Below are 27,079 nucleotides of genomic sequence, written 5' to 3'. Positions count from 1 at the left end.
GTTCTACAAATGTAAGCGCACATTTCTCTTGTCTCAAGAGATGTTCAATTTTCTCTGGCTTATACTTTCACAATAGCAACCATCCAAATACATTTTAAAAAAGAAATAGTAATAATAACAAGAACAATAATAACAACAAAGACCTATTTGAAATCAGAAAAGCACACTGATAGTTTGAGACTTTTATTTTCATAAACATAACAACATTCTTAACTGATCACCTCTCACTACAACAAAAAAACCACCACTTAATCGCAGAAGTTGGCCAAAACACAGTATGTTCCCTTTTACCATAGGGTCACATTGTGACAATCGGCAGTTCAGCCTGGTAATCCTGTTCTGGTTTTGTAGGTATTTACACCCTATGTACAGAAATATATAAGCTGTTCAATGCTTTTCCACCCTTTAAGCAAGAGCAGGGATTGCAGGACAACCAAGGAATCAGGCCCAGCCAGCATGGGTTCATGAAAGGCAGGTCCTGCTTGACCAACCTGATTTCCCTCTATGACCAGGTGACCCGCCTAGTGGATGAGGGAAAGGCTGTGGATGTTGTCTACCTGGACTTTAGTAAAGCCTTTGACAGCATCTCCTACAGCATTCTCCTGGAGAAACTGGCGGCTCGTGGCTTAGACAGGTTTACTATTCCCTGGGTAAAAAACTGGCTGGATGGCCGAGCCCAGAGAGTTGTGGTGAATGGCGTTAAATCCGGCTGGCGGCTGGTCACAAGTGATGTTCCCCAGGACTCGGTTCTGGGGCCGGTCTTATTCAATAGCTTTATTGATGATCTGGATGAGGGGATCGAGTGCTCCCTCAGTAAGTTTGCAGATGACACCAAGTTCGGTGGGAGCGTTGATCTGCTGGAGGGTAGGAGGTCTCTGCAGAGGGATCTGGACAGGCTGGATCAATGGGCTGAGGCCAACTGTATGAGGTTTAACAAGGCCAAGTGCAGGGTCCTGCACTTTGGTCACAACAACCCCATGCAACGCTACAGGCTTGGGGAGGAGTGGCTGGAGAGCTGCCTGGCAGAAAGGGACCTGGGGGTGCTGGTTGACAGGCGGCTGAACATGAGCTGGCAGTGTGCCCAGGTGGCCAAGAAGGCCAACAGCATCCTGGCCTGTATCAGAACTAGTGTGGCCAGCAGGAGTAGGGACGTGATTGTGCCCCTGTACTTGGCACTGGTGAGGCCACACCTTCAATCCTGTGTTCAGCTTTGGGCCCCTCACTACAAGAAGGACATTGAGGTGCTGGAGCGTGTCCAAAGAAGGGCAACGAAGCTGGTGAGGGGTCTGCAGCACAAGTCTTCTGAGGAGCGGCTGAGGGAACTGGGGTTGTTCAGCCTGAAGAAGAGGAGGTTGAGGGGAGACCTTATTGCTCTCTACAACTACCTGAAAGGGGGTTGTGGTGACGAGGGTGTTGGTCTCTTCTCCCAACTAACTAGTGATAGGACAAGAGGAAATGGCCTCAAGTTGCGCCAGGGGAGGTTTAGATTGCATATTAGGAAAAATTTCTTCACTGAGAGGGTGGTCAAGCATTGGAACAGGCTGCCCAGGGAGGTGGTGGAATCGCCATCTCTGGAAGTGTTCAAAAAACGTGTGGATGTGGCACTTCAGGACATGGTTTAGGGCACACGGTGGCACTGGATTAATGGTTGGACTTGATCTTGAAGGTCCTTTCCAACCTTAGTGATTCTGTGATTCTGTAATACTAAAGTTGACCGCATGCCTTTAGAACAATGTGGTGTCTTTCTGCTGAATATAGGAATTATTTGCCTTTGAGAAAAGTAAAAGGCAAAGAATCTAGTTAACTGAAAATAAAGAAGAAATGTTTATACCAACTCAATCAAGAAACATTCTTCAATACTTCTGACACGATTACATTGGTCAAGAAAGAATGTAACAGTTCAAGTAACGGTCAATAGTTAGCTGTTCAAGAAACAGCTAACAAAACCATTACTATCAACATAACAGCAGGTACTGCAGTTTGGATGGGACTGCTCATTAGCTGCAAACCAAGAAGAAATTTACTTTCTAATTAGAAAAAAGGTACATAGTCTGAAAAACCTCCCAAGTGTATGGTGTAGTACCACAACCTGATAAGGCAGGTAGCAAGAGATAATTAAGACTATGGCAACTAATACAGCGCTTGCGCATAAGTTTCTCCAACGTCATCTTTATTTCTTTTTCCTCATCTCCTTCCATTTCCCATGTGTTTCATCTATCCATTGAAATATCTCTCCTTTCAGGGGCTATACTGGACAGAGATTATACTTTCACTATTTTGCAGGGGGAAATAGACTGTAATAGCCTATTTGGAAATCTTACACGTTTGTAATATTACAAAAGCAATATGAGAAAAAACAGCCTACTGTTGGAGCAAAGTAAATGAGACCTAGGGGGAAAAAAAAACCCCAACAAGTAGCATTCCAGGAAAAGCACATTTAAAAATTAGCAACTACAGAGCTGAAACCCAGGGTATAAGGGATGGGAGAAGGGTACACACAGAAACAAAGAGTTTATATTTTTTGTGACCGGAAAGCATGTGGGATAAGCCACTGGGAACTAAGATGAAGCTGACAGACAGAAGAGTCTTATGGTTCTGGTTTCTTACCTGTATCTAGCCACACATTTTTAATTGACAAATGCAACAGAGTAATATAAAGAAATAATTTGGAAGAATTAAATTTCATGTTTAGTAGATGGGTATTTGTGCTGATTTTGGCTGGGATAGAGTTAATTTTCTTCACAGTAGCTAGTATGGGGCCATGGTTTGGATTTGTGCTGAAAACAGCGTTGATAAAACAGGGAGGTTTTCGTCACTGCTGAGCAGTGCTTACACAGAGGCAAGGCCTTTTCTGCTCCCCACACCACCCCACCAGCGAGTAGGTTGGGGGTGCACAAGGAGTTGGGAGGGGACACAGCTGGGACAGCTGACCCCAACTGACTCAAGGGATATTCCAGACCATACAATGTCATGCTCAGCATATAAAGCTGGGGGAAGAAGAAGGAGGTGGGGGGGACATGCAGAGTGATGGCATTTGTCTTCCCAAGTCACCGTTACGTGTGATGGAGCCCTGCTTCCCTGGAGATGGCTGAACACCTGCCTGACAATGGGAAGGGGTGAATGAATTCCTTGGGTTTTGCTTTGCTTGTGTGCACAGCTTTTGCTTTATGTATTAAACCATCTTCATCTCAACCCACTTGTGTTTTCTCACTTTTACCCTTCCAGTTCTCCCCCCATCCCACCAAGGGGGAGTGAGTGAATGGCTGGGTAGTGTTTAGTTGTCAGCTAGGGTTAAACCACAACAGTATTACATTTAAAAAGTAATTTTTACTTTCTTTAGAGTTTTATGTATTATTTACTTCAAATTAGAGAAAAGAAATAAGAACAAGGTTGGAAGAGGCTGTGAGAATCTTTTTTTTTTTCTTCCTTTTAAGTATCAAGTCTAACGTTCCCTAGTCTTGCTGGCTGAATCTCTTCGAGATTTAAAAATAAATACATTGTGAGCTTCAGAACTTCAATGGGTTATGAATATAAACATTTGAAGAGACTCTTTGTTTAAGATTCATTAAGCACTAGAATTAAAGACAAGCTGCCAAAGCGCATACAGATTAGTGAGATTAGATTTGAATATGGACCTTTCCTGTAAAGATCCCTGATCTCATTCAGAATTGTAGTAAAATGAGTGAGGCTCTATTAGGGATGAGTGAGTTATAAGCAAAAAAGGGAGAATGCAGTGCCAGTATCTCTCTTCCTCTCCCCTGATTAAGTTTTCGTACCTTATAATTGCAAGAGTTTCTCTACTTGCCACCATCGCTTAGTTAGAAATTTCTCATGCAGGTAAAATCCTCCATTTTATAGCCCTTCTAAACTGCACCTGCAGACAAGGCCCCTGCTTCTAGAATAACTGTAATGCACCCTTCCTTCTCAAAAACATGCTAGTTCTAAATTTAATGAAATAAAAAAGAATATTCCAGAATACAGGATCTGAAGTACGAAAAAATCCCTTTTCTCCCTTAACTCTGTCATTAGCCTGAAGCGTTGCATAAATAAACCTAAATCTTGCCATAAAGAACGGACACAAGCAGCCTCCAGCTCATGTAAAAACATTTCTGCCTTTAGAATATACACGTGAGATGCCAAAGATAATCAGCAAGAAATACAAAGCAAATCTTAACATACTGACTACTCATTTTTGTCAGTGCTCATTTGAGTAACAACTGTAAAGTGAGGACTATCAAGGGCTTAAGTTCAAAATGTAACTCAGAGTACACCAAAGGCATACTGCAAATTTACCCAGGTGTAATTTTGTGATCCACGCAGCCTTTTGAAAAGTTTTATACAGCAGGCTTAAGTTAATCCTATGTAACGTGCACAGAATTTTCCTGCTTAAAGAAACCCCACTCGTAAGTGCACAGTGTTGTAACAGTTATAGGGGTAGTTGTTACTTACTTATGGGATTCCACACTAGTATTCAACTTGGAATCAAGCATATCCACTCAGCTAGAGAGATTCTTTAATATGCAGCATGAGTGGGCAGCTTTCATGATTACATCCAGTTTTCTCCAGGACCTTCAAATATAACACTGAAACCAGCTGAACACAACAAACAGGCTGCCAGGAAAAGAACAAGTCCAGGAGATTTGCCTTTATCACAAAACCAACCTAACTACAACTCGAGTCTTGAAGCTTACCAAGATCTTCCAACACACCAACACCTTTCTTTCATCTGTTTATTTTCTTTAACTCCCCTTGGACATACTGGTAAAAAATGAGGGAGGAAAATTAAGTAACTGGCGATTGATATAGCCAAGCTGATGTGACTAGAGGCTCAGAGTGCCATTAATCACTTAGTATAACGATTTTCAACATTATCTCCTTCTCTGACAGTGTATCTCAAAGTATTTTCCAGTGGAAGCATGGACCTTTGTACAGTGAACAAAAGCCCATTGACAGCAGGCTTGTTTTCATTAATTTCTTGTGATGGGCCCCTTTTAAGTTGTCTAGGGTTAAAAACCTTTGCTTTAATACAATCTCAGTTTCCCCTGTACATCTTTTCTTAACATCTCCTGACACCAGACTAGCTGCTGCTCCTGAATTCACATTGGTCACATCAACTTTTGAAAGTCATGTTCACACTGTGCTCCCAGCAACAGTGGTCATCCAATTCAAGTCAAGGGCTCTGCTAAACTGCAAATACCACCAGAGAGAAGTTTTCCAATATTACCAGCTACTCCCCCCAGACAAAGATTCTATAAAAGATCTCACATATGAGGTCAACAAGGAACAAAATTTCAATATTGATACTCAGAATTCAACGATATCTACAAGAAATTCAAACAGAAAATAAGCTGGGCTTACGAGGAAAATACAAATTACCTGACTTAATTTGGGGGGGTGGGGGTGGTGGATCTAGTTTAGTTTGAGATGAAAGTTAAGAATAGAGCTGACTAAATGAAACATTTCTTTAAAAATTACCAGGAACACTTACATGCTTGTCCCATACCACAACTCCACTATTTGTGCATGATGTCAGCAAATCAAGAATAGCTCTTTCCCCTAGCAAAATAATAGTATGAGGAAGCATTTACCTTTGATACTAGAATTACTACTTCCTTATAATAAGCTTTGTCCTCTAACTTGTGTACTCTGTACTCTAACTGACTATACCTTGCAAGTAATACAGATACTTCCGAATATATTTCTCTGGAAGTTAGACATCAACTTTTTTGAGCGACTAGATATGCCCAGCATTATTCATTTATTTTCATTCATACCAGAATTCTTACAAAAAAGTGTTTTCCTGACTTTTCATATTCATGAATGTTGTTGCCTACAGACTCCTCTAAGACAGTGTACCTTAATGAGCATGGGAAAAAATGAAACACCAACAGCACTAAAGCTAGGACGCATATGAGAAAAACATATTAAACTCCATACATAACGTTCCTAAAGAAATTTCAGAAAAACAGGTGACTTGATCCAGGTGTCTGAGGCTATAGTCCCAAATCTTCAACTGACAGCTGTAGCTTCAAGTGATACAAGATAATTGGCTAGGTTCATTGGGTGATATTTTCAAATTTTAAAAGGAAAATTACTTTGAATTTAAAGGTAACTAAGAATCTAGATACCCTACACACAAAACCCAACATTAGGATTGATCTTTGTCACAACTAGGGCCCACTTAGCTGATGGATAGAGCTGACAGGAGAAAGACAGAAACATAATTAGATAATCTCCCTGTTTACACTGATGCGTTAGCAGCAAGTGTAATTATGATAATAAACAAAATGAAACATATGAAAAGGTTTTATGAAAATCAGTACACATGGCACAAATCAGGGGGAGATTAACAGTTAGCATTTTAAAAGGAAAGGTTTTTTCTTTTAAAACTTCAACATGCTGAAGTTGCATGTACTTGTTCTACCAATGTCAGCAACAGTGATGACTGAATTTAGAAATTATTTCGCTAACTCTCAGCATTAATACTCCAGCCCAAAAAAAGTCAGTGGTCTCTGGTCACCGGCCCCAGAAGGGTCATTGGTCTTCTGATAAGTAGTATCTTCTGCACAATGTAAGCATTTTCAGAACTTCTGTAGTGTCTGAGCAACATTTCTTGGCACTTCCATTATTGAGCATCAAAAGAATGAATTAAGATACAAAAATATATTTTTCCTAAAACACAAACTGGACTAAAGCAACTCCTTGACCCATGACTAACTTTCTTTAAATTTATTTTGTATAGAAAATTAAACACAGTTTAAAGAAATCTTACCATCATGAATCTCAAATGCCAAACTAGTGATCTTCTGTGTAATTATCATCATCGGACTGTTACAAAAAAGGAAGAAAGAATAATTTAGAAAAAAGTTCAGGATTGTCTTTCACATGTAAATATTAGGGGAAAAAATACTAATAGTCCACATTAATTACTCTCAAGTGGAAGACTTTCAATGCAAGGACAAAGTGATTTTGGAGACAAAGGACAAAGTTTTTGGAGCTCAAACCAGTCATTCAATGCAATGAAAGGAATTTAATCCTTCGATATAGTATTTGATAATGCCTTTTACTGCTACATTAGGTTCCACAAAAACAGCCAAAGTGTTTCACATTTATTTGCTACTAACATAGTTTATTTTTTTTTACAGTGGGAAGAGTAAAGAAAAAAGGACAGTAAGAGCAATTATATGCATTGTAAATTGCAGCAGCAGTAAGCAAAGGAAAATAAAAACATAACAAGGTTGAACAGTACTATCATCTATTTAGATACACAAACCTCTTCCTTTGTTTCTACTAACACGCCGTCCTATGCTTAATTTTTCCGTCTAGAATTATTATTTGCTTCAAGTAAACATACCTGGCAAAACAAAAACCCTGTGTAATCCTGCTAGCTCAAACAGAGTTCAGTTTGTTTTGAACTTGGTACACTTGAGCAGATCTTAAACCATCCAAAAGATATTCTTCTGTGGCTAAGCAAGTCAGCTTTATACTGAGAAATTATACCATCTTCAGAGTATCTGAGAATTTTTGACTGATATAAATCCCAGCATTGCTAACCCCCTAACTGGGTGGAGGAAGAAGATGGGGGAGAGTATAGAACAGGCTACCAGAGTTTAAAAAATTTAACTTTGAAATCAGATCTCAAAAATTTATCAGGGACTGTATTTACCTAGCAGCATCTGAGCTGGAGACAAAAAAAAAAAAAACCCACAACAAAATAACCATACTGTAGGATAGGCACATAAGTTTTTGTTCAAGTCTTTTGACTGCGCTTGGCCTTTTTACAATGTATTTAAGTTGGCACAGAAAAACAAATCCAAGAGCCATCAAGTCCTCCTTCACTGACAGGGCTATGCCAGTATTTTCCCAGATGGCTCAGTCTGTCAAATTAAATTTTTTTTAGGTTATGGTTATTTCAAAGCACACAGTATTTCCAGTCCTCAAAATGCAATCAGGGAAAAAAGTTTTTTTTCTACTGCATTATCAGTGCCCCAAAATCCTCATATCAAGACTAGAGTGTCAGGCAAGGGCCAGCAAAAAAGAAAACTAAACAAGAAGAGACAATCTGGGAAATCCCTCGTATCTCTTTCTAGCATTTAAGCTGTAGACCTGCCTGGTGCTGGCACAAATCCCCAAGTGATTCTGAACATAATGGGTTCTCCTTCTGTAAGTGGACATGTGACAGCATGGCTCCTGCCTGGTGGAAGGATGGAGCGCAGGAGGAGCTCAGTGAGACCTTACATTAATTCGAGTTGATACATCTGTCATTGTTATCATAGCAGATTCTGGTATGTTTTTACGTCTCAAGTGGCTATTCCAGTATCTTCAGAGATTTGACTGAGGAGCAACAATCCGGAGACTAAAAGAGGAAAAGTCCTTCCTGGAACAGTGAGGCTGTGAACCAGGATTTTAACGATCCTTTTTAGGTGCTGGTAGAAAGGCCAGGGAGGCAGTGGAAGGCTCCCTGGCACCTGGGGTCTGTTAGTACTGAAGCCAGGACCACACAGCTCTGCACAAGCAATTGCACCTCCAGCATGAGGTTTCCTCAGCTTTCTCCACTGTCAGTGCACTGATACCTTCCTTCAAACTTTTTGCAGATTTTCTGTGCTTGGACTTGTCAGATGGGCATGGTGTGCTAGGAGAAATACCTAGGTAAACAGACGCTTCAAAGGCCTTTTTGGGGCTAACCATTTATGAATTCATGCCAGCATCTTTGGAAAATCTTGCTGGTGCTCGGGTTCAACAGCTAGTTAGGCAACTTCTGTTATTTTCTTGACCTTACTCTCTTTCCCTGGAACTAGAGAAAGTTGTCAGAAAGCAGACCCCTTCAGGTCATTTTCTTTCTCCTCCTGTTTTGGAAATAACCTCTGTCTCAGACCCCAAGGGAGCTGAAGCAGTGTGTGCCAGAGATTTCATGTTATAATGCATACATCAAGCTCCCAAACTGGTGCATGATGGTTTAAATCAGGCAGCTTAAACATAACATCAGAGAGTTGGATCTAGGCTTCAGAACAGTTCTATCCAGAGCGCAGATCTCATAAATCTTTGGACGTGTTTAGACCTAGCAGAAATCTCTGAGCTAACAGCAAACCAACAGAGCCACAAAGACAGCTGCTATCTGAAAGCAGTACAGTCGCGATTGTGCAATGGCGTGCTCAAGCTCTATTAATAGTTTGAAAGCAGCAACAAAAAAGTGCAATTATACTGTTTCCAGAGTCAGCTCAGAGCTTTGATCACTGCCAAGGTAGTACATTTTGGCCCTACAGTGAACTGGAAGGGACAGCATTTGGATTACAGTTGCACTTGTAATGGTGAAATTGAATTCAATGTCAGTAAACCTACCTAGTTTTATAGTGTCTTTATGTATGTCTATTTTGCAAGCTCACATTATAGCCAGTGGAGATCTAGTCAATATAGTCAGGGGCATCTGGCAAGTGACCCAGTTCACGCTAAGGTAGATACTTAGCAGTGGGTCAGCTGAAATGCCCTCCAGGCTCTACTGTCTACATCGATCAGATCTCCACTGACCACAACTGGAACTTTGATATCTAGCTCGAAGGCAGACACTTGGATGTCGGCATAAATGTAGACGATGTTTCAGAAGGTAAGACCCAGCTAAAAATGACAGAAAAGATGAACTTAACCATAAAAGCTTTTGGCTTCAGCCTACAAGTTAAGCTTCTAGACTATAGGCCTGTTACCAATGAAGGCTGAGAAGCAACAAGGCTAACAAGCACAGCTCTACTACACAGGTAACACTAAACTACAAAGAGCATTGCCATTCATAGTATTCCTGAAAAGTGTTTAATGCATTTTTTTAAGCAGACTAGAAGACATTCCCCATCTCTCTTTGCCAAAACATATACTCTCCTTTAAATCAAGAAAAGCACTCCCAGTAGCAAACTTATTTATAGGAAACATTGTTGCTCCACTTCTCTGTGTCTGCAGTACAAAAAAGAATCACCAATCGGGTTTATTTTTACTTATTTAATTCTGCTCCTATACAGCTCAAGTCAAATATAGGTTTAAGTTCATTATATAAAATGAGAATACATCTAGACAAAGCTTCCTATTTCCAAGGGCTGTGTGACTACTCCACCATACTCTCTCCTTAGCTTTCTCCTTCTGGAACATCTAACATAAAACCAAAAAAGAAAGACGCTAAAAGCTAAATTCCATAAAACATTCAGATTTTCCTCACAAAGTAGTATCAGACTGTGTAGGCATGCAAGTATATCAGACACAATTCAAGTTTCACCACGTTGTCATGGGTGGTAGCAGACTTTAGGGGAAAAAGCAAAGCAAAGCAAAAAAAAAAAATCTCACAGCCACCAAATCCTTTATGCCCTTCAGACAGGAACAGGAGGCAGCAGATAACACATTCATGGTTCTAACAGACACAACTGTTCCCCAAAATCTCAGTTTGTATGATTAAAGCATAGGTATGTATATATTCGTATGTGTGCCAATATGCACACATCCAGCTTTGCCCCCAAAGTTTAAAATGTTGACACAATTCACTAGGAAAAAACCCCATACTAACAGATACAGTATCACATAGGAGGACAAGATGGAAAGATTATTTTTGTCCTTACCCAGAAAAATCAGCAGAATACTGTCCATAATCAAAGATATAGACTCTAGTAATTTGGCACACAGTGAGGTATCCCAAAGCAAAAACAAAGCAATACCTAGAAGGAAAATGGAAAAAAAAAGCTTTTCAATTAAAAACCATAAATATTTCTCCATTGAATAAACCATCTTTTAAGTAGAGTTTAGTCTCCTATTATTTCTAGTCAATATTACATAATTGAAGTGTGTAATTACACCTTCATTCTGACAGGGTTTCTTTGGTAATATTTATTCTATGCAAGCACATAGGCTTAATTTTTTTTTTTGAAGTGTGCAGTACTAACTTATAAATTCTATTGTCACTAGCCAAAATATTTATTCACATAAATAAAGCATAGGATTCATAATTTCAAGTGCCACTGTAAAAAACAGAAGTCCTATAAAGAGAAAATGATTATGTTAAGCTTTCTTTGGTTTTAGTTCAAAGTTAATTTTTGTCTATATGAGTATAGAAATTTGGCAAATTATACATGAAACATCATTTCCACTGAATGAATTTCTATACATTCAAAATTCAGCACCACAAATCCCACCGCTGCTACTTTCAAAACAACTGGAAAAGGCAATTAAATTTCAAATACACATACTAAAACAGACCTGAGTGAAAAAGGAACAGGATGCCTTTATGCTTCCTGTTAATGTAATGCCTCAGTAAATGTAAGAAAAACACAGATAAGAACCACCTTGTGTAAGTACTATAAATTTAATTTCACATATTTTTTTCAGGTCAGGGTTGGGACGACCCCCCCCAGCCCCTTTTTCAGATGTACAACAGTATGCTTATGAGAATGGATTTTGCCAACACACCTCACAAAATCTGCCAGATATTCTTTGCAGTCGAGGCTGGTGAATGCCAGCAGGAACTTAACCAATCTTTCAGGACTTTATGTATGAACTTCACAGTCTTGAACACAACTTAGGAAACATTCATGGTAATTAAATCAAGCACTTGTTTCGTGTTCACAAGATTAATGTTCAACCCCTACAGCAGACCATATTATACATTAAAAATCCAGTTAGAATAAAATTTTCATACACCAAATGGAAAATCATGACTAGGACTGGATTTAGGTGAAATAGCGAGGGACACTACAGAAAGAGCTTGGAACACACTTTTCCGTTCTTTTCCAAATAAGTATTTTTGAAATAAAAAGTGTTAACATAATAAATTCTGAAGTCTTAGAAAGTATTCTTCACTCTGAAAGTTGCCACACAGAACACTAGCAGTTTAATCTTGAATTGAGAATTGTGCCAGATATAAACCATGTAATACTTCAAAACACCTAACTTTCAAATTCCAGATTACCTTATATATCAAAAGTTACATTAAACCACACTTGTTACATTAGGAAAAAAAGGTTTTCGGGTGCCTGTTTTAGCAATAGTTTATTTTCTATTTTCATTAATATTAATAATCCAGAAACAATATTCTCTATTGGGTGGCTAACTGGTACAAAAGTGTTTATAATAAGAATCCAACAAAATTATACAATAATTGCCTCATAATTATACTAAATTATTTCAGCAAGAAAAACAATTTAACACAATTAAGTAGCATGTAGTGGCCCACAGATACCAGCAGTATGATACAATGTAGAACTCTTAAAAAAGCTTGGAAGTAAAACTTACAATTTTAAGAAAAACTACCCCCCTCCCAATCACCCAGTTTTCACACAAATGAGGAGTATGTGGGTTTAGTTTGCCCACACCAAAATCAGTCCCAGTTCTTCCATTCACTAAAAATTCAGTATGATTTTCAGCTTTACCAGCCTCTTGGTTTACATACTAAACAATCCCAGATTAAAAGTAACTTGTTACATGTAGAGATACCTACCTACCCACCCAGAGATACCATACTAAAAAGCCAAGAAAAATTAAAGTAGTAGTTTTCTTTATGAGAATCTTGTTTTATCCCCACTGGCAAGATCATGTATTTATTAACAACAGTTCACAGTATATTGCAATGGGTCTAGAATAAACAGGATTACAAAAGTAACACTAACTACAGCTTTCCTAATTTAAAATGCTATCCACAGTAGCAATACATACTTTGTTAGGATAATAAACACACTTAATACATTAGTCGACTAGGCACACACTCTCAGAGGGAGGAAAACAGACACCAGTTTCCACCTCATACAGTTTGTCTTGTAAAAGATTTACGCTGTTTTTAAACAGGGCATTACAAAGACTTCCTTTTGCAAGCAGAAAAGCCATGCTGAGAAGTACAACTGAATAAAAACTACTAAATATCCTAAAAGAAAAGCCCTGAGAAGTCCGGAAACCTTAGGTTCTTTTCTATATAGTCATTATGACACAGTCCTGCAGCATTATGTGAACATGCAACTGCAAATTCCTCTCACTGAAGAAACAGGTCATTATTCTCCATATCTTTTAAAGATACTGCATTTAAGTTCAAGACGCATCCAGTGATTTTACTTATTGCATGCCTTCCACATGCTGCACTCAAGAAGTCTGGGATTTCCCCATGAGCGTTTCCTCAGTTATCCTCCATGCGTTCAAGTGTTTCATAAAAACTGCATTCCTCTTTAAGATGAATTTAGTGATACTCAATGTTATCCCAGTTCTACATATATGAGGAAATTGAGAAAAAGAGATTACGTGGGTCTGAATACCAAACTGGGAAGATGCAAGGTCAATTCTCGGGTGAACTTAAAGTCAACAGAAAGGACATCACCAGTCACACACAAAGACACAGAAGTTCTCTGTACTTCTGCAAGTCTAATCACAGGTGTTCTGTGCAAGTTGAAAGGGTGTATTTGTAGCCAATACAAGTAGTTTAAACCATGTCCTGCACTTAGGAACACAGACTGAGGCAGCAATGCTACCCAATTATGGAACAGTGAAATGTGTAGGGCAGCTTAAAGGTTACTTCTTCACTTGCTGTGAAGGTTGCTGTGGCTTAAATGCCTTCCAACTTTTACAACACGTTAACTTTCTACGATGAAATGGCCTGGTAGATGAGGGGAGAGCAGTGGATATTGTCCACTTGGACTTCAGTAAAGCTTTTGACACTTGACATCCTCACAGCTAAGCTGATGACATATGGGCTAGATGAGCAGACAGCGAGGTGGACTGAAAACAGGATGAACGGCCAGGACGAGAGGGTGGTGGTCACTGGCACAAAGTTCAGTTGGATGCCAGTAACTAGCAGCGTACCTCAGGGGTCCATACTAGGTCCGATCCTCTTTAACATCTTCACTAATGATCTGGATGATGGGACAGAGTGTAGCCTCATCAAATTTGATGATGACACCAAATTGGGAGGAATGGCCAATACACCAGAAGATCTTGCTACCATCCAGAGGGACTTCAACAGGTTGGAGAAACGGATCGACAGGAACCTCATGGCAGTCAACAAGGGAAAGGGCCAAGTCCTACACCTGGGAAAGAACAATTCCTGGCACCAAAATATGCTGGTAGCCACCCAGCTGGAAAGCAGCTTGGCAGAAAAGGACCTGTGGGTCCTAGTGGACATCAAGTTGAACACAAGTCAGCAACATGCTCTCGCAGTAAAGAAAGCATGGGGCAGGGCACAGAGTTTCCCCAACATTTTTAAAGGAGAAAGTATCATTTGCTATGACACTTGAGCAGGAGCCCCACTGACACCTTGCCTTGAGGAAAGCCAGAAACATCTGTCAGATCTAGCATCTGCGATCCTTCCCAATACCCTCTTCCAAACCAAAACCTAACTTGTCATAGTGAAGTCCAGTTACAAAGAACAGCGACAAAATGAACGCATCCTTTCTTGCTTTCATGTTTATACAGCATTTCTCTGGTTTTGGTATCTGCTGACCAAAATGTCAGCCACCTGGGTATTTCCAGATGTCCTTCGAAATAGAAGTTAGCCATCATGGCCGACATGGCAGGGTTTCTTGCAACATTCAGTTAATATCCACACTGAAGTTATAGCGCAGAAATGGAAGAAAGAAAAAAAACCACCACCTTAAACTTCTTGCTGAGATTCCAGATTCCATTTTACAATCTAAAACAAAAGCAGTCCTCCCACAGAGCAGTGGAACTTGCTGTTATGTTGCATTCACCAAACACAACTATGACTTTGAACTGTCTTCCAACTATGTCAGTCACCAGCTCCAAGTTACACGCAGCTTGGATGACTTCAAATTTTTAACTGATGAGGAAATCACAGGAACTTGGAAACCATACAATGCTTTTCACCTTCCAAGTACATCTCTGCACATTAGCCATGCCACATCACATCCCTTGTTGATGAGAAATGTCATTTAACCAGGGGAAGTACAGGAACATGTTCTCCCTAAAGGAGATTTAAAAGGTTTACGACAACTTGCATCATTCCTGTTGTGTTTCCTGCAGGTTTGTAGTGCAACTTGCTAATCATCTTGGCTCTCATACAAATCCAGCTTTACTTTAAAATATTCAAAACAGATCTGAAAACGCTTTGAAAACTTTCTGAGGTAACCTTGCTGCATGTCTCCTACCCTCTTCAAAGACTCATTCACCAAACAACACCGCTTAGATCAGAATATTGAGGAAGGTTTTGCAGAGCTCAACTACATGAAGTTTTACACAACTACAACAAAATTAATTACAGGCTGTACATGAATGCAATGATTTTACCCAAGGCTAAGTTCTCTCCTCCAGTAGAAAAGCAATTGATCTTAAAAGTCATGTTACTCAGTGAAAAATGTTCTTGTGAGCAGGATGACAGAAGTAATTCACACTGGACATGAACAACTAGAAGCAAGTCACAGTACTGTTATGTGTATTATTATTACTGTATTACTTTAAGACAAACTGACTCGTAATGAATATTGTACTATATATAACAAAAAGACACAAAGATATTAATTTAGAATATGTTTGAGACTAATTCACAGTATCTTTGTCAAAATGACCTTACTTTATGTATCATCAGATGCAACAAAGTCAGACATGTCTGGGAGACACTGCAGTAATGAAGTAGCAGAAAGAACAGATTGTTTGATATGTCTAACTTCTGATTTTAAGTTTAAAAAAAAATATTTTAAGCAAACAATACTGGATAATCTATCATACAGGAAGATAGAATCATAGAATAGTTTGGGTTGGAAGGAACCTTTAAAGGTCATCTAGTCCAATCCCCTGCAATGACCTGGGACATCTTCAACTAGATCAGGTAGCTCAGAGCCCCATCCAACCTGACCTGGAATGTTTCCAGTGTCTCACCACTCTCACTGTGAAAAATTTCTTCCTTTTGTCCAATCTAAACCTGCCCTATTTCAGCTTAAAGCCATTACCCCTGTCCTATCACAACAGGCCCTGCTAAAAAGTCTGTCCCCATCTTTCTTTGCTTGTACAAGTCTGCCATATTATGTTTTAATTCTTCATTATTTTGAACTTCTCAGAAAACTAAAAATAGTATTTAAGATGTTCTATACATAAAATTCTATCATCCCTTTAAAAAGAAATGTATCAAACTAATCAAAGAGGTTTTTTGAAGTATATTCCAACATATTATATATAAAATGTAAATTATACCATATTATACACACGTTACATTATATAGAAAATACTAAGCAGCCTCTCTAAGTAATACTCAGTGCTCAGATAAATGCAAAAGAATCTCTTAATAGCAAAGCAAACAGATTGCCCTATATAATTACTTCTTGTCCAGTCATTTTTTTGTCAATGAATGTTACTCAACAAAAAAGGTAGGGTTTTTTTACCTGCATATCTATAAAGCCAAAAAGCTTCCTTATACCTGTATGTTTACATATATACATACACACATACAGATATACAGCCTTTGGTTTTTTCACATTATATGAACTTTCTTTTAGTTTCCGAACATCTTAATGGAATTCGATATACATTTTCTATTATACTTTCTACTGCTAAACTGGAGTAACCACATTAAATAGACTTATGAAGCACTGTTTCTGCTAATGCAGAAAACCTCAATCAATCTCTAGCCTCTTTACCAGCCCTCTTTTATCCTCCTCACTAGTAGAGCCAACAGAACGTTCACTCCCGTGCTGCTCATCTACTTCAGTGTAAATTGGTCTGATGTTGTTTCAACAGCTGGTTTTTTGGTTTTGGGTTTTTTTTTCCTACAGGCAAAGCCTTTTTATCCGGTGTTGTCTTATAAATTCATTCTGCGTGATACACCTACTATCCTGCCCACCACGTCATCTGTAACAGAGAAGGACAGACAGGCCCCCAACAAGGGGCAGTACTAGGTCAGGCAAAGGCTCCACCTAGCCCAGGATCCCGGACTGCATCCTCCCCAAAGCAGCAGCTAAAACACAGATGCTCAGGAAAGCTGATGAGCGGAACAAGGACAGAAACTACTTCCCAGACTCAAGCCATCAGCTCCTTAAAGGCCTGTATTCAAATATGGCATCCATGCATTCAATAACACTCAGCCTACTACTCTATCAACTTTTTGCTCCAAAGCACACTTTCGTCTTTACCACCCTCTGTTCTCCAAATACACTTGAGAAAGATCTGCTAATTTTTACATTTCAGCATTAACTATGTGCAAATCTGAGAGCACAGAATGAGCCAGCAGAGCCTGCTTCTATAAAGCTTTCATAGTTTTATATTCTGTGGTTTAACAGCAGAACCCCCAGCTTCTACCCATGTCCCTCAGAAATTTCGGGCTGCTGGCTAAGTAAGAGCAAGAACATCTGTAGGTTAATTCTAGAGCTGTGTATCAGCTGACAGGCAAGCCGGGCTGTGCACAGGCCCACACTAACCGTAACGCACACTAACTGATTTTATTTGCATAACCAGGGTTGAGAGTTGCATTTTTGTTCGATTTTACACTTTTGGGGGACTCAGCATCTTAGCTATAAAATATTTGGTCAAGTAACTACCATACCTCTGTTGCACAAAATGCAGCAAAACACAGAACTGTGTGATCTTGTCAAAGGCATGCTTTGGAAGATATCATAACAGTTTCTGTTATTTTAGGCTCTTCCCATGCAGTGGAAGGACAACAGCATGGTATGCTATTTTGCTGGACGAAAGTTAAATAAACCAATCACCGTAGGGCAGTTTTTCACCAGCTAGATGGCACATACTGCAGATTTAGCCTTGAAATAAAAGTTTCATGACTAGTTAAGATCCACTCCTTCCATTATGTTAGGAAATAATACTTTTTTTTTAAATGTGTAATTCTTCAGTTTCAAAGACATGACCACCATGTAACGTTATATTGCTTTGATTTTCAGAAAAGGTGACAGAATAGCCTCTGAGTTTTTCCATGCCCTGTGCTGAAAGCTGCTGCCTGGGTTTGTTTTTCCTACTGCTTGTGCCAACATAAAAAAAATAAAAAAAATAAATTCTTGTCTCTAGGGTCAGAACTGAATTCTTATCAAAATGCAGCTATATTAGTTGTTTTAATTCTCATGAGCATAATTAGTTTTCATCGTTCACATGGAGAAATTCAGCTCCATGCAGTTAGAACATATGACATTTGTTTGCAAAACTTCAGGGGGGGAAATATACATCAAGCAGAAAGGTCCAAAGTGCCAAAGCTAAACATGTATCTAATTCTGTAATCATCAAGTACAAGCGAATAAAAATACTAATTAGAATTAGTTTAGTTTTGACTGTCAGAGAGTCACAAGGTAAGCTAGCCTGCCTCAACCTGCTGCTGTTACACCAAGAAGAGATTCCTATTTACACAATTCCTGTTCAAACTATGGATACATTACTGACATACATCATCAGTATTACTTAGGACATGTATCAATGTTATGATGTAATCAGTAACAGACTCGGAGTGTGTGGCCTTAACCAAGTCCCAATCCTCTCTGTATTTCAAGAAACCACCCTCTAAAGCTGTGAGCAATATTAATCCTTTTGAGCCAGTTGGAAGCTTTCTGATCCACACACTAGTCTGTCCCTTCTGACTACTTCAAGCGGAGATCCAAAATGCATTAAAAAAAAAAAAAAAAAAAACAAAAAACCAAAAAAGACAAAACCAGACTTCCAATGAGCCCATTTCCAGAGAAGGAAATGTTCATACCATCACATGCTTTGGTAACCACCAATCCAGCTATCCCATCCCATCCCTCTTCAACCCTCAGTTGAAGATTGTTAGGTCTGAGCCATTTTAAAGCCAATTTAACAAGTGGAAAGAGTTCTCCAACATTTAGATGCAACAACAGTCCTAGACAACACATGGCGCAATGGCTGCATGCAGCCTCCAATGCCACTTGCTTGACCTGCCTGTCGCTACCACACAGGGGCTTACTGATGGGTTTTGCTAGTTTTGTTTACTACAGATTCACTGTAGACATTATCACTTGCCCAATGTATTTAGATGTTTTGCTACCTAATGGCAACATAATGGCTTGGTAAAGTAAATCTTGACCCAAGCTAAATTCAATGATCATTCCATTTATAGCTGCAGGCCTTATTCCAAGTGCACCATTAATATACTGACAATCATAAACCAGACATTGTTATCAAAAATGCATTACTAAAAACTTGCTATTTTCCACATGCTCCCTAAGTTTACATTCTCTCGGTTTCCAATCTCTCACCCCACTCCCTCCAAACCTGGAACATCTCAAGGACGAGGAGATCAGCTTCAGGCTCTCGTACAAGGGATAAACATCATCTACAACTAAAGGGGGGGCAGCAGGGAAGGTGCTTTCATATCTTCCCTGGGATGGAAGAAACATGTTGTGCGCTTCACTCTTCCTGTAAGTCTCCAAAGGAACATGGATCCAGGAAGGGTGGGAATAGAAAAATTGATTCTATCCCTTTTCAGACACAAAGCTTCAGGCTGAAGTTGGCCCAGTCCAAATCTTAATGTTAAACTGAGATGAGACAGGAGAGGTCACCTAAGATCTCTCTCACTTGGAAAACCATAGTGTGTCATACCAACCCCTATCTCTGCAATCGCTCGAAAGCACAACAATGCAGATAACAGCACCAGATCTGACCTTTACATTTTAAAATAAATTGACAATAGTACATAGCACTTAAAAACACAAAGAAGAAAGCCTAACAGCTTCACAACACAGAATAGGAAAAGGTAGAACTCCCTGATGCTGGAATCTGCCTTACAAAGCTCAGATGAAGGAAGGATATTCTTGATACATCTTCTGACAAAGATGAGTACTTGGAACTCAGAAATAAATTAGTTGCTAAGTTCCACAAATACTTCTATGCTGGCGCTGTGAATTTTCAACTGTTCACTCATTTTTCTATATTAATAGTTTGCCTAGCTATAGGATGTTTTGGCATCATAGCACGCAAGTAACTCTGTCCTTCCTTTTTCTCCCATATGATACATAAGTCACCTTTCGAATATCAGAACCATGCCCAGTAACTTTACTTCTGCAAACCAGCAGAAACCCACAGAGGACATAGCCAGAAAATGGTCTCCTTTTAGGAGCCAGGCAGCAACACAACTTGTAGAATATTTTTAAGGACAAAAAGATATTATTTCAGAGTGTTGACAATAATAGGACTTTTGGAAGTACACCCATAGTGGTTTAGCAACTATAAACTAGAACTGCTAAATACAAAATATTTTGCAAGACTAAATCATTTTGTTTCAGCATAAAGCTTCATACAAAAAACTCACAGCCAGTAAAACAGGACAAGTTCTCTGCTGGCAAAACCATGATGAGGTCAATCATTAAACCCGTTACTGCCACAAACTCGGTACTTGGCAAGTAGCATCTTGGATAAAGATAAGAGTGAGCTGTTATTTTCATTCACCCACTCATCACCCTGCTCTAGCTACACGCCCCCTCATGCCCCGTGCACTTCCCCACGTGCCACAGCTGTTGCTCCTTCCCGGCTGCGCAGCAGAGCAGAGTCCCGGCTGCCTCAGCCCCTCAAGCTCTGCTGCGACCCCACATCCTCGCGCCTGCAGACCCAACACGAGACAGAGAAACAGCGCGACGGCAACACCACTGGGAGAGAGGGGGGAGTTCTGCTCGGTCACGAGGCCATGACAGCTGGAATTTGTGGTCAGCCAGCCAGAAGACATTTTCTGCATGTGTTAACGATGGCAACAACTGGGAAATACACGGGATGTGATCTGCTGAGAAGGTGGCTGTGCAGCCAGAATCAGTGCTCGGGGCAGCTAGCAGATTAATAAACAACCCAAATCCCTGCAAGGTGGTGTATGCAAAGTGAAAGGCCACAGGAATCAAATGCAGTTACAGGAACAGAATATTTGAATTATTCCAATATCAAAGGAAAGGCAGGAGTTTGTGTTAAGAACCTAAACACATCCAGAGGACAGCCGCGTTTCCTTTCAAATCATTTCTCAGAACAAAAGGCCCTCTTTTACAGAGGTACTGAGCAGAGGGCATGATGGAACTCTATTTCCCACCCTACTTCTTGCTCTGCCTTCAGGAAGGAACCACACAGCTTTTTGATTTCAACTGGCCACTGAGTCGACTACACGCCGCACAGCTGGCCTGACCTGCACCAAAGCTGCAGCCCTATTCCTTCCCGAGCTATTTACATCGTCCTGCCATCAGACACACATCTTAAGCAGCACAACATTTGGAATAAAAGCCTTTCTGAAAAATATGATTTACTTAAAATATAGCTCAAATTAAATGCCTGCTTTGCTCTGACACTTAACCTGGGAAGACCTCTCCCTTCAGATGGCTTTGTTTCATTTTTGCGCAGTTTTCTCTCTCACTCCCCCCAACTAAGTTAAAGCACTGCAACCACACCGGCTACTATCTTCTACATCCTTTCATCAATACATGGCAATGTATATAACATTCACATGATGCATCAGCTTCACCACTGTCACACTGTTTGTCATATGCTCCTGCAGAATCACATGTAGAGATTTAAGTCATCTGCCTCCTGCCCCCAGCCTGGAGAAAACCTGTGGTAGCTCCGTTTTCTTTGCTCCATGGTGAAGGTTGACACAGCTTACTCCCGAATACAGGATGTCAACTTCTATTTTCATGCAGATTTCTTTTCTCCCACGTCAGGGAAGCACTACTGACTATTTCCAGGGGTGAATTTGAGATACTACACAAAAAGAGTGATATGCAATAGAAAGGACATGGCAAGAAAAATCCTCAGCAGAAGTGAGCTCTATGCATAATGGTTATTTGTGGCATACGGTAGTCTTATTGTCCACTCACAAGGAGATACTTCAGATTGATGGTTGGGAAGAATCAGTACCTGTAGACTGTTGCATGCAAGTACACAAGGAATCCACTATGAAAAAAGCCTTGCATTTAGTTTTTGGAACAGTTTTCCTTCTTCCAGTTAACAACAGGAAACCGAAAAAAGAAAATTAACTCCTCAGTTACTGTTCAAGTCATGGCACAATCCCCCACAGAAGTGTCATACGTTAACCCCAGGCAAACAATAATTATTCAAAGCTACATTTATGATCTCTGAATTAGGAATCAACTGTATTCTCAGCGTACCTATTTATATATTACACATATTTGTAATTATATAAACTATACTTTTTTTTTTGTTGTTTCGATTTACTTGGATACTGTCATGATCCTGTCTCCATACATCATTTGAACTTAGCTACACTTTCAGCCTACACTAGCTGCGGAACTGCTTGCACTCTACTGAGGAGCAAGGAGATTACAAAGAAAAGACACACAAAACCACTTGTGTTCACGATCTTTTAATACCCTTCAAAATTTTCCCTCTAAATGTCTAGAGCAGTCAAATTCTCTCACAATTAACAAAAAACAGACAAAAAACAAACAACCCAGAATTGCTCAGTTTATTCCAGCCGGAAGAATCACATTGACCTGTCCTTAACAACATCCTGTATAAAGTCAACTAACAAACTTTTGGGTAGATTTAATCACAATATATGCTAGTGGAAGAGGCTACATTTCTGTATAAATGCAGTTTTTGTGTCAATGCTAATAAAGATAAGGAAAGTCAGGCTGTTTATCAATTATCCTTTGAGATATGAAATCAAAATCGGGAATAATTCACCTATATGTACACCCATATTAGTACCATTTGCCTATCACTCCTCATCAAGTTTCTATTACCTTCCTGAATTATTCGCTCTCTTTTATTTCCTAAAGCTCACTACAGATCTCAACTTTCAATTAATTGAATTTATATAATTGACAAAAGTCACTTAAAATTCTCCCAAGGAAAAAAATAATAATCAATCTTACTTTAGCAATTTCTTTCTCCCAGCTTTCAAACACTTTTCATACTCACTGACTATCTGGAAATTTCCTCATACTACCGGTTTATTCTGTTTTGTACAAGTAGGGATTTGACCAAACACAATGAGCCACTCTTTATGAGAGCTAAGTCCAGTTACTTTTCTCGTCACAAACAGGGTGCCCATGCAAATGAACTTCTTGCTCTCAAATCTTTGTAACACTGACTTACCTACAAACAAAATCTTCTGCTGCTAGCAGGACTACGTGGAGGCTGCAGTTGATGTACAAGGAAGGTATCTGCAATTGTTTTGCCAGCTCAAAGCTTCCTTTGTGAAAATTTTCATTACTTAAAATCCTTTATCTACGGGTAACACAAAAGTCACAAGAGAATTCTAAAGAGACATTTATGAATTTTAAACCTGGACTACAAAAAAAGAGACTGAGAAGATAGTTTGTCTTGATTTGTATTTTCCATGACTGGTACTAGTCTGAATTAGGAAATATGCTCAAATTTCTTTTTAATCATAATTCTAGACAGTATGCAGTGAAAAACTCTGTATTTAGACTATCAAAAGCTAAACATCACTTAGAAGCAAGTTTGTTAAACTTAGAGCAACAGTCAAAAAAATAATTTACATAAAATAGTATATACCTATTTGTTCACTGCAAGAAATACGTTACATACATATAGAAGCAGAGTCCTATTATTACAGTGGCAAAGGTCCCACTGCGCATTAGATAGTTCACGATAACATCACTCAACAGCCAGCACAGACGGGCAGAATGACCAAGGAAGAGAACTGAACTCCAGCAGCCTGCCAGACCCATCACAGGCTCATTGGACGGTTACTAACGGGTGACTTAAACCAAGATCCACAAAGCCAGTGTTCCGATTTATACAGTTGTCCTTTAGGCATGCAAATTCCCATTGTAAAAGTCCACAGAACCTTGATATTTAGGACCTAAATTTACAGAGCTATTTCAATCCCTCTGACTGCCCCACCTATAAAAAATGAATTGAAACATCTACCTAGGTCACAAGAGCACTCTATGAGTAAGTGCATTAAAGATTAGGATTCACTAATTGCTTTATGGTCACTATTATAGTAACATCTAAGCATTAAACTTGTCTACTCTCCAAAACAAGTTTTGTTAGAAAGCATCTTAGGTAGAGCAATGTATAAAAATTGTTTTCAAATTAATTAAAATCATTAATTTTCAGGTAGACGAGAACTTTTAATTTAATTCTAAGCATGTTAAACTGCACCCTATAACCCTTCCAGCCTAAAAATAGTGTGATTGCCAGTCAACCAGAAATTTAGCATGCATCCAGAAGCTTCTACGTTGCACTTGCCAGGAATGTCAAGACTTAGAAAAGTCAAATATATTATAGCAGTCAAGACAAAGTAATCTGTAACACAAGCACACTGAGTGCACTCTCCGATTATTCATTACTGTGAGGCCTGGCAGTGTCACTGCAGTTAAGCTTCCTTCTGTGTTTTCATTATAAACCAAATCTGAAGAAAAGTATCAGCTAAATGTGCATGCCCTGTCCTACATGACTTTAAAAAAACAGTTTAACATGTTTGGGGTTTATGACACCTTTTAGTGACTCAAGAATGTGAGGGGAAGCAGACTGTATCTTTTAAGCAAACAGAATTTCATACTGTTTTGGCCACCGAAATCCACAGATATCTATAGTCACAGACTGGAGTAACGAGAACTTCCCCATGAGGGGATTGAATCAGCTATATTCTATTTGCATGAAACGGAAGACATTGTGTTTATATTCCTATTTTTTGCCTTCATTATTTGATCACACAGAATCACAGAATCGCTAGGTTGGAAAGGACCTTCAAGATCATCAAGTCCAACCATTAATCCAGCACCACCGTGTGCCCTAAACCATGTCCTGAAGTGCCACATCCACACGTTTTTTGAACACTTCCAGAGATGGTGACTCCACCACCTCCCTGGGCAGCCTGTTCCAATGCCTGACCACTCTCTCAGTAAAGAAATTTTTCCTAATATGCAATCTAAACCTCCCCTGGCGGAATTTGAGGCCATTTCCTCTTGTCCTATCACTAGTTAGTTGGGAGAAGAGACCAACACTCTCGTCGCCACAACCCCCTTTCAGGTAGTTGTAGAGAGCAATAAGGTCTCCCCTCAGCCTCCTCTTCTCCAGGCTGAACAGCCCCAGTTCCCTCAGCCGCTCCTCATAAGACTTGTGCCCCAGACCCTCCACCAGCTTCGTTGCCCTTCTCTGGACACGCTCCAGCACCTCAACATCCTTCTTGTAGTGAGGGGCCCAAAGCTGAACACAGTATTCAAGGTGTGGCCTCACCAGTGCCGAGTACAGGGGCACAATCACTTCCCTACTCCTGCTGGCCACACTATTCCTGATACAGGCCAGGATGCTGTTGGCCTTCTTGGCCACCTGGGCACACTGCCGGCTCATGTTCAGCCGGCTGTCAACCAGCACCCCCAGGTCCCTTTCCGCCGGGCAGCTCTCCAGCCACTCCTCCCCAAGCCTGTAGCGTTGCATGGGGTTGTTGTGACCAAAGTGCAGGACCCTGCACTTGGCCTTGTTAAACCTCATACTGTTGACCTCTGCCCATCAATCCAGCCTGTCCAGATCCCTCTGCAGAGCCCTCCTACCCTCCAGCAGTTCAACACTCCCACCCAACTTGGTGTCATCTGCAAACTTACTGAGGGAGCACTCGATTCCCTCATCCAGATCATCTATAAAGATATTGAACAAGACCGGCCCCAGAACCGAGCCCCGGGGAACACCGCTTGTGACCGGCCACCAGCCGGATTTAACGCCATTCATCACAACTCTCTAGGCTCGGCCATCCAGCCAGTTTTTTACCCAGCGAAGAGTAAACCTGTCTAAGCCACGAGCCGCCAGTTTCTCCAGGAGAATGCTGTAGGAGACGCTGTCAAAGGCTTTACTAAAGTCCAGGTAGACAACATCCACAGCCTTTCCCTCATCCACTAGGCAGGTCACCTGGTCATAGAAGGAGATCAGGTTGGTCAAGCAGGACCTGCCTTTCATGAACCCATGCTGGCTGGGCCTGATCCCTTGGTTGTCCTGCAGATGCCCTGATTATCAGTTATGTTTTCAAAATGTGAGTAAATCTCATTGTTTGATCTTTAGACCACCAGGTATTCCTCCACCCAGTGCTAAATTTAAATTGAATAGCAATACTGAGTCGTAGCTCTGCAACCACTTATCATGCTGTTGCTCTACTAGTAATCACTCTCCTCCCACCCGTAGCTGTTGGAATAGTTGAGAAAGCATTCTGTAAAGACAGTATTAGTCCAAAAATATATTCTGTTTAGGCCTTTTTGTTACTTGGATGAAAAAATTTAGATTAGTTTAGTTTGGAAAAAAAGTCAAGATGGAATGCTTTTCAAACTTCTGCTACATGTTAGGGACAAATACTGTTTGCTGTAACACCATTTCACATAGAGTCTTATGCCAGCACACACATTCAAACTAGAAAGAAGCAAGGGAAAGAATAAAGTTGGTCTTGTGAGAAGAGCACAGAATTAAAAACACGCAACAGCTAAGATTCATATTTTGCTTTGGTGAGTTCAGCTGAATGCCAGAACCTTGTCAAACTTTGTCTCTGGAGATGCAAAGACAACAAGAAAAGTGTAGAGTGAAAAAGGACAGGGGAAAACATAATGAACAGAAGTCGTCATGAGAAAAAGCACTCTACTTCAAGCAGCATCAACTGTAAACAAGACTTACAAGAGGGAACTTCAGTCTTGCCACAACTTATAGCGAATTAATCTCTTAATAGCTAAAGACAATAGTCTTTAATTTTTCATTTGTTGGTTTATTGAAGTATTTTCAGTCTATATGAAGGCCTCACCATGCCTTCATGAAGGCTCTACCATTGCAGATCAGATATTTCTATTACAACTGATTAGCCTTCAGCTACTAGTAAATTAAAATGAATGACATAGCAAAAAAAATCTACAGCATTCCCTTAAGCTATTTGTACCTTTGCCAGAGAAGGCACTTTTAGGAGATCATGAACATATTAGCACACCTCTAGCCTAAATTCACTATTGCCACTAGATACAGACATGCTACACCTCTGCAATGACTCAATTTATTTCTCAAATTACTTCAGCAGTGAAGAAATAAATCCTGTGAATGTAAATGACGCAGAAAAAAGTACAAACGTGTGTCTCATGAAATCTATGACTGCAAGAATAAAGGGACAAAGATTTTAATCCAGCAGAGTAATTACTCATCACTGGACTGCTGCAAAAACTATGAGCCCAGACTTGCA

The 27,079-nt window shown here is 39.9% G+C and overlaps 1 protein-coding gene across 1 annotated transcript in view; it reads right to left on the bottom strand.

Annotated features, from left to right (window-relative positions):
* MBOAT2 (membrane bound glycerophospholipid O-acyltransferase 2) overlaps nt 1-27,079 on the bottom strand; it is a gene marked incomplete at both ends in the record, with an annotated part of 100,814 nt that overhangs the window by 25,053 nt on the left and 48,682 nt on the right. Inside the window, 2 exons of the mRNA XM_081997078.1 lie at nt 6,773-6,828; nt 10,593-10,688. Coding sequence (XP_081853204.1) covers nt 6,773-6,828; nt 10,593-10,688 — 152 coding nt within the window. The remainder of the gene's footprint in view (nt 1-6,772; nt 6,829-10,592; nt 10,689-27,079) is intronic.

Source organism: Phaethon aethereus, assembly GCF_964289735.1.
Source record: "Phaethon aethereus genome assembly, chromosome: 3".
In the NCBI taxonomy this organism is placed as follows: domain Eukaryota; kingdom Metazoa; phylum Chordata; class Aves; order Phaethontiformes; family Phaethontidae; genus Phaethon; species Phaethon aethereus.
This window is presented reverse-complemented; position numbering and strand designations above follow the sequence as displayed.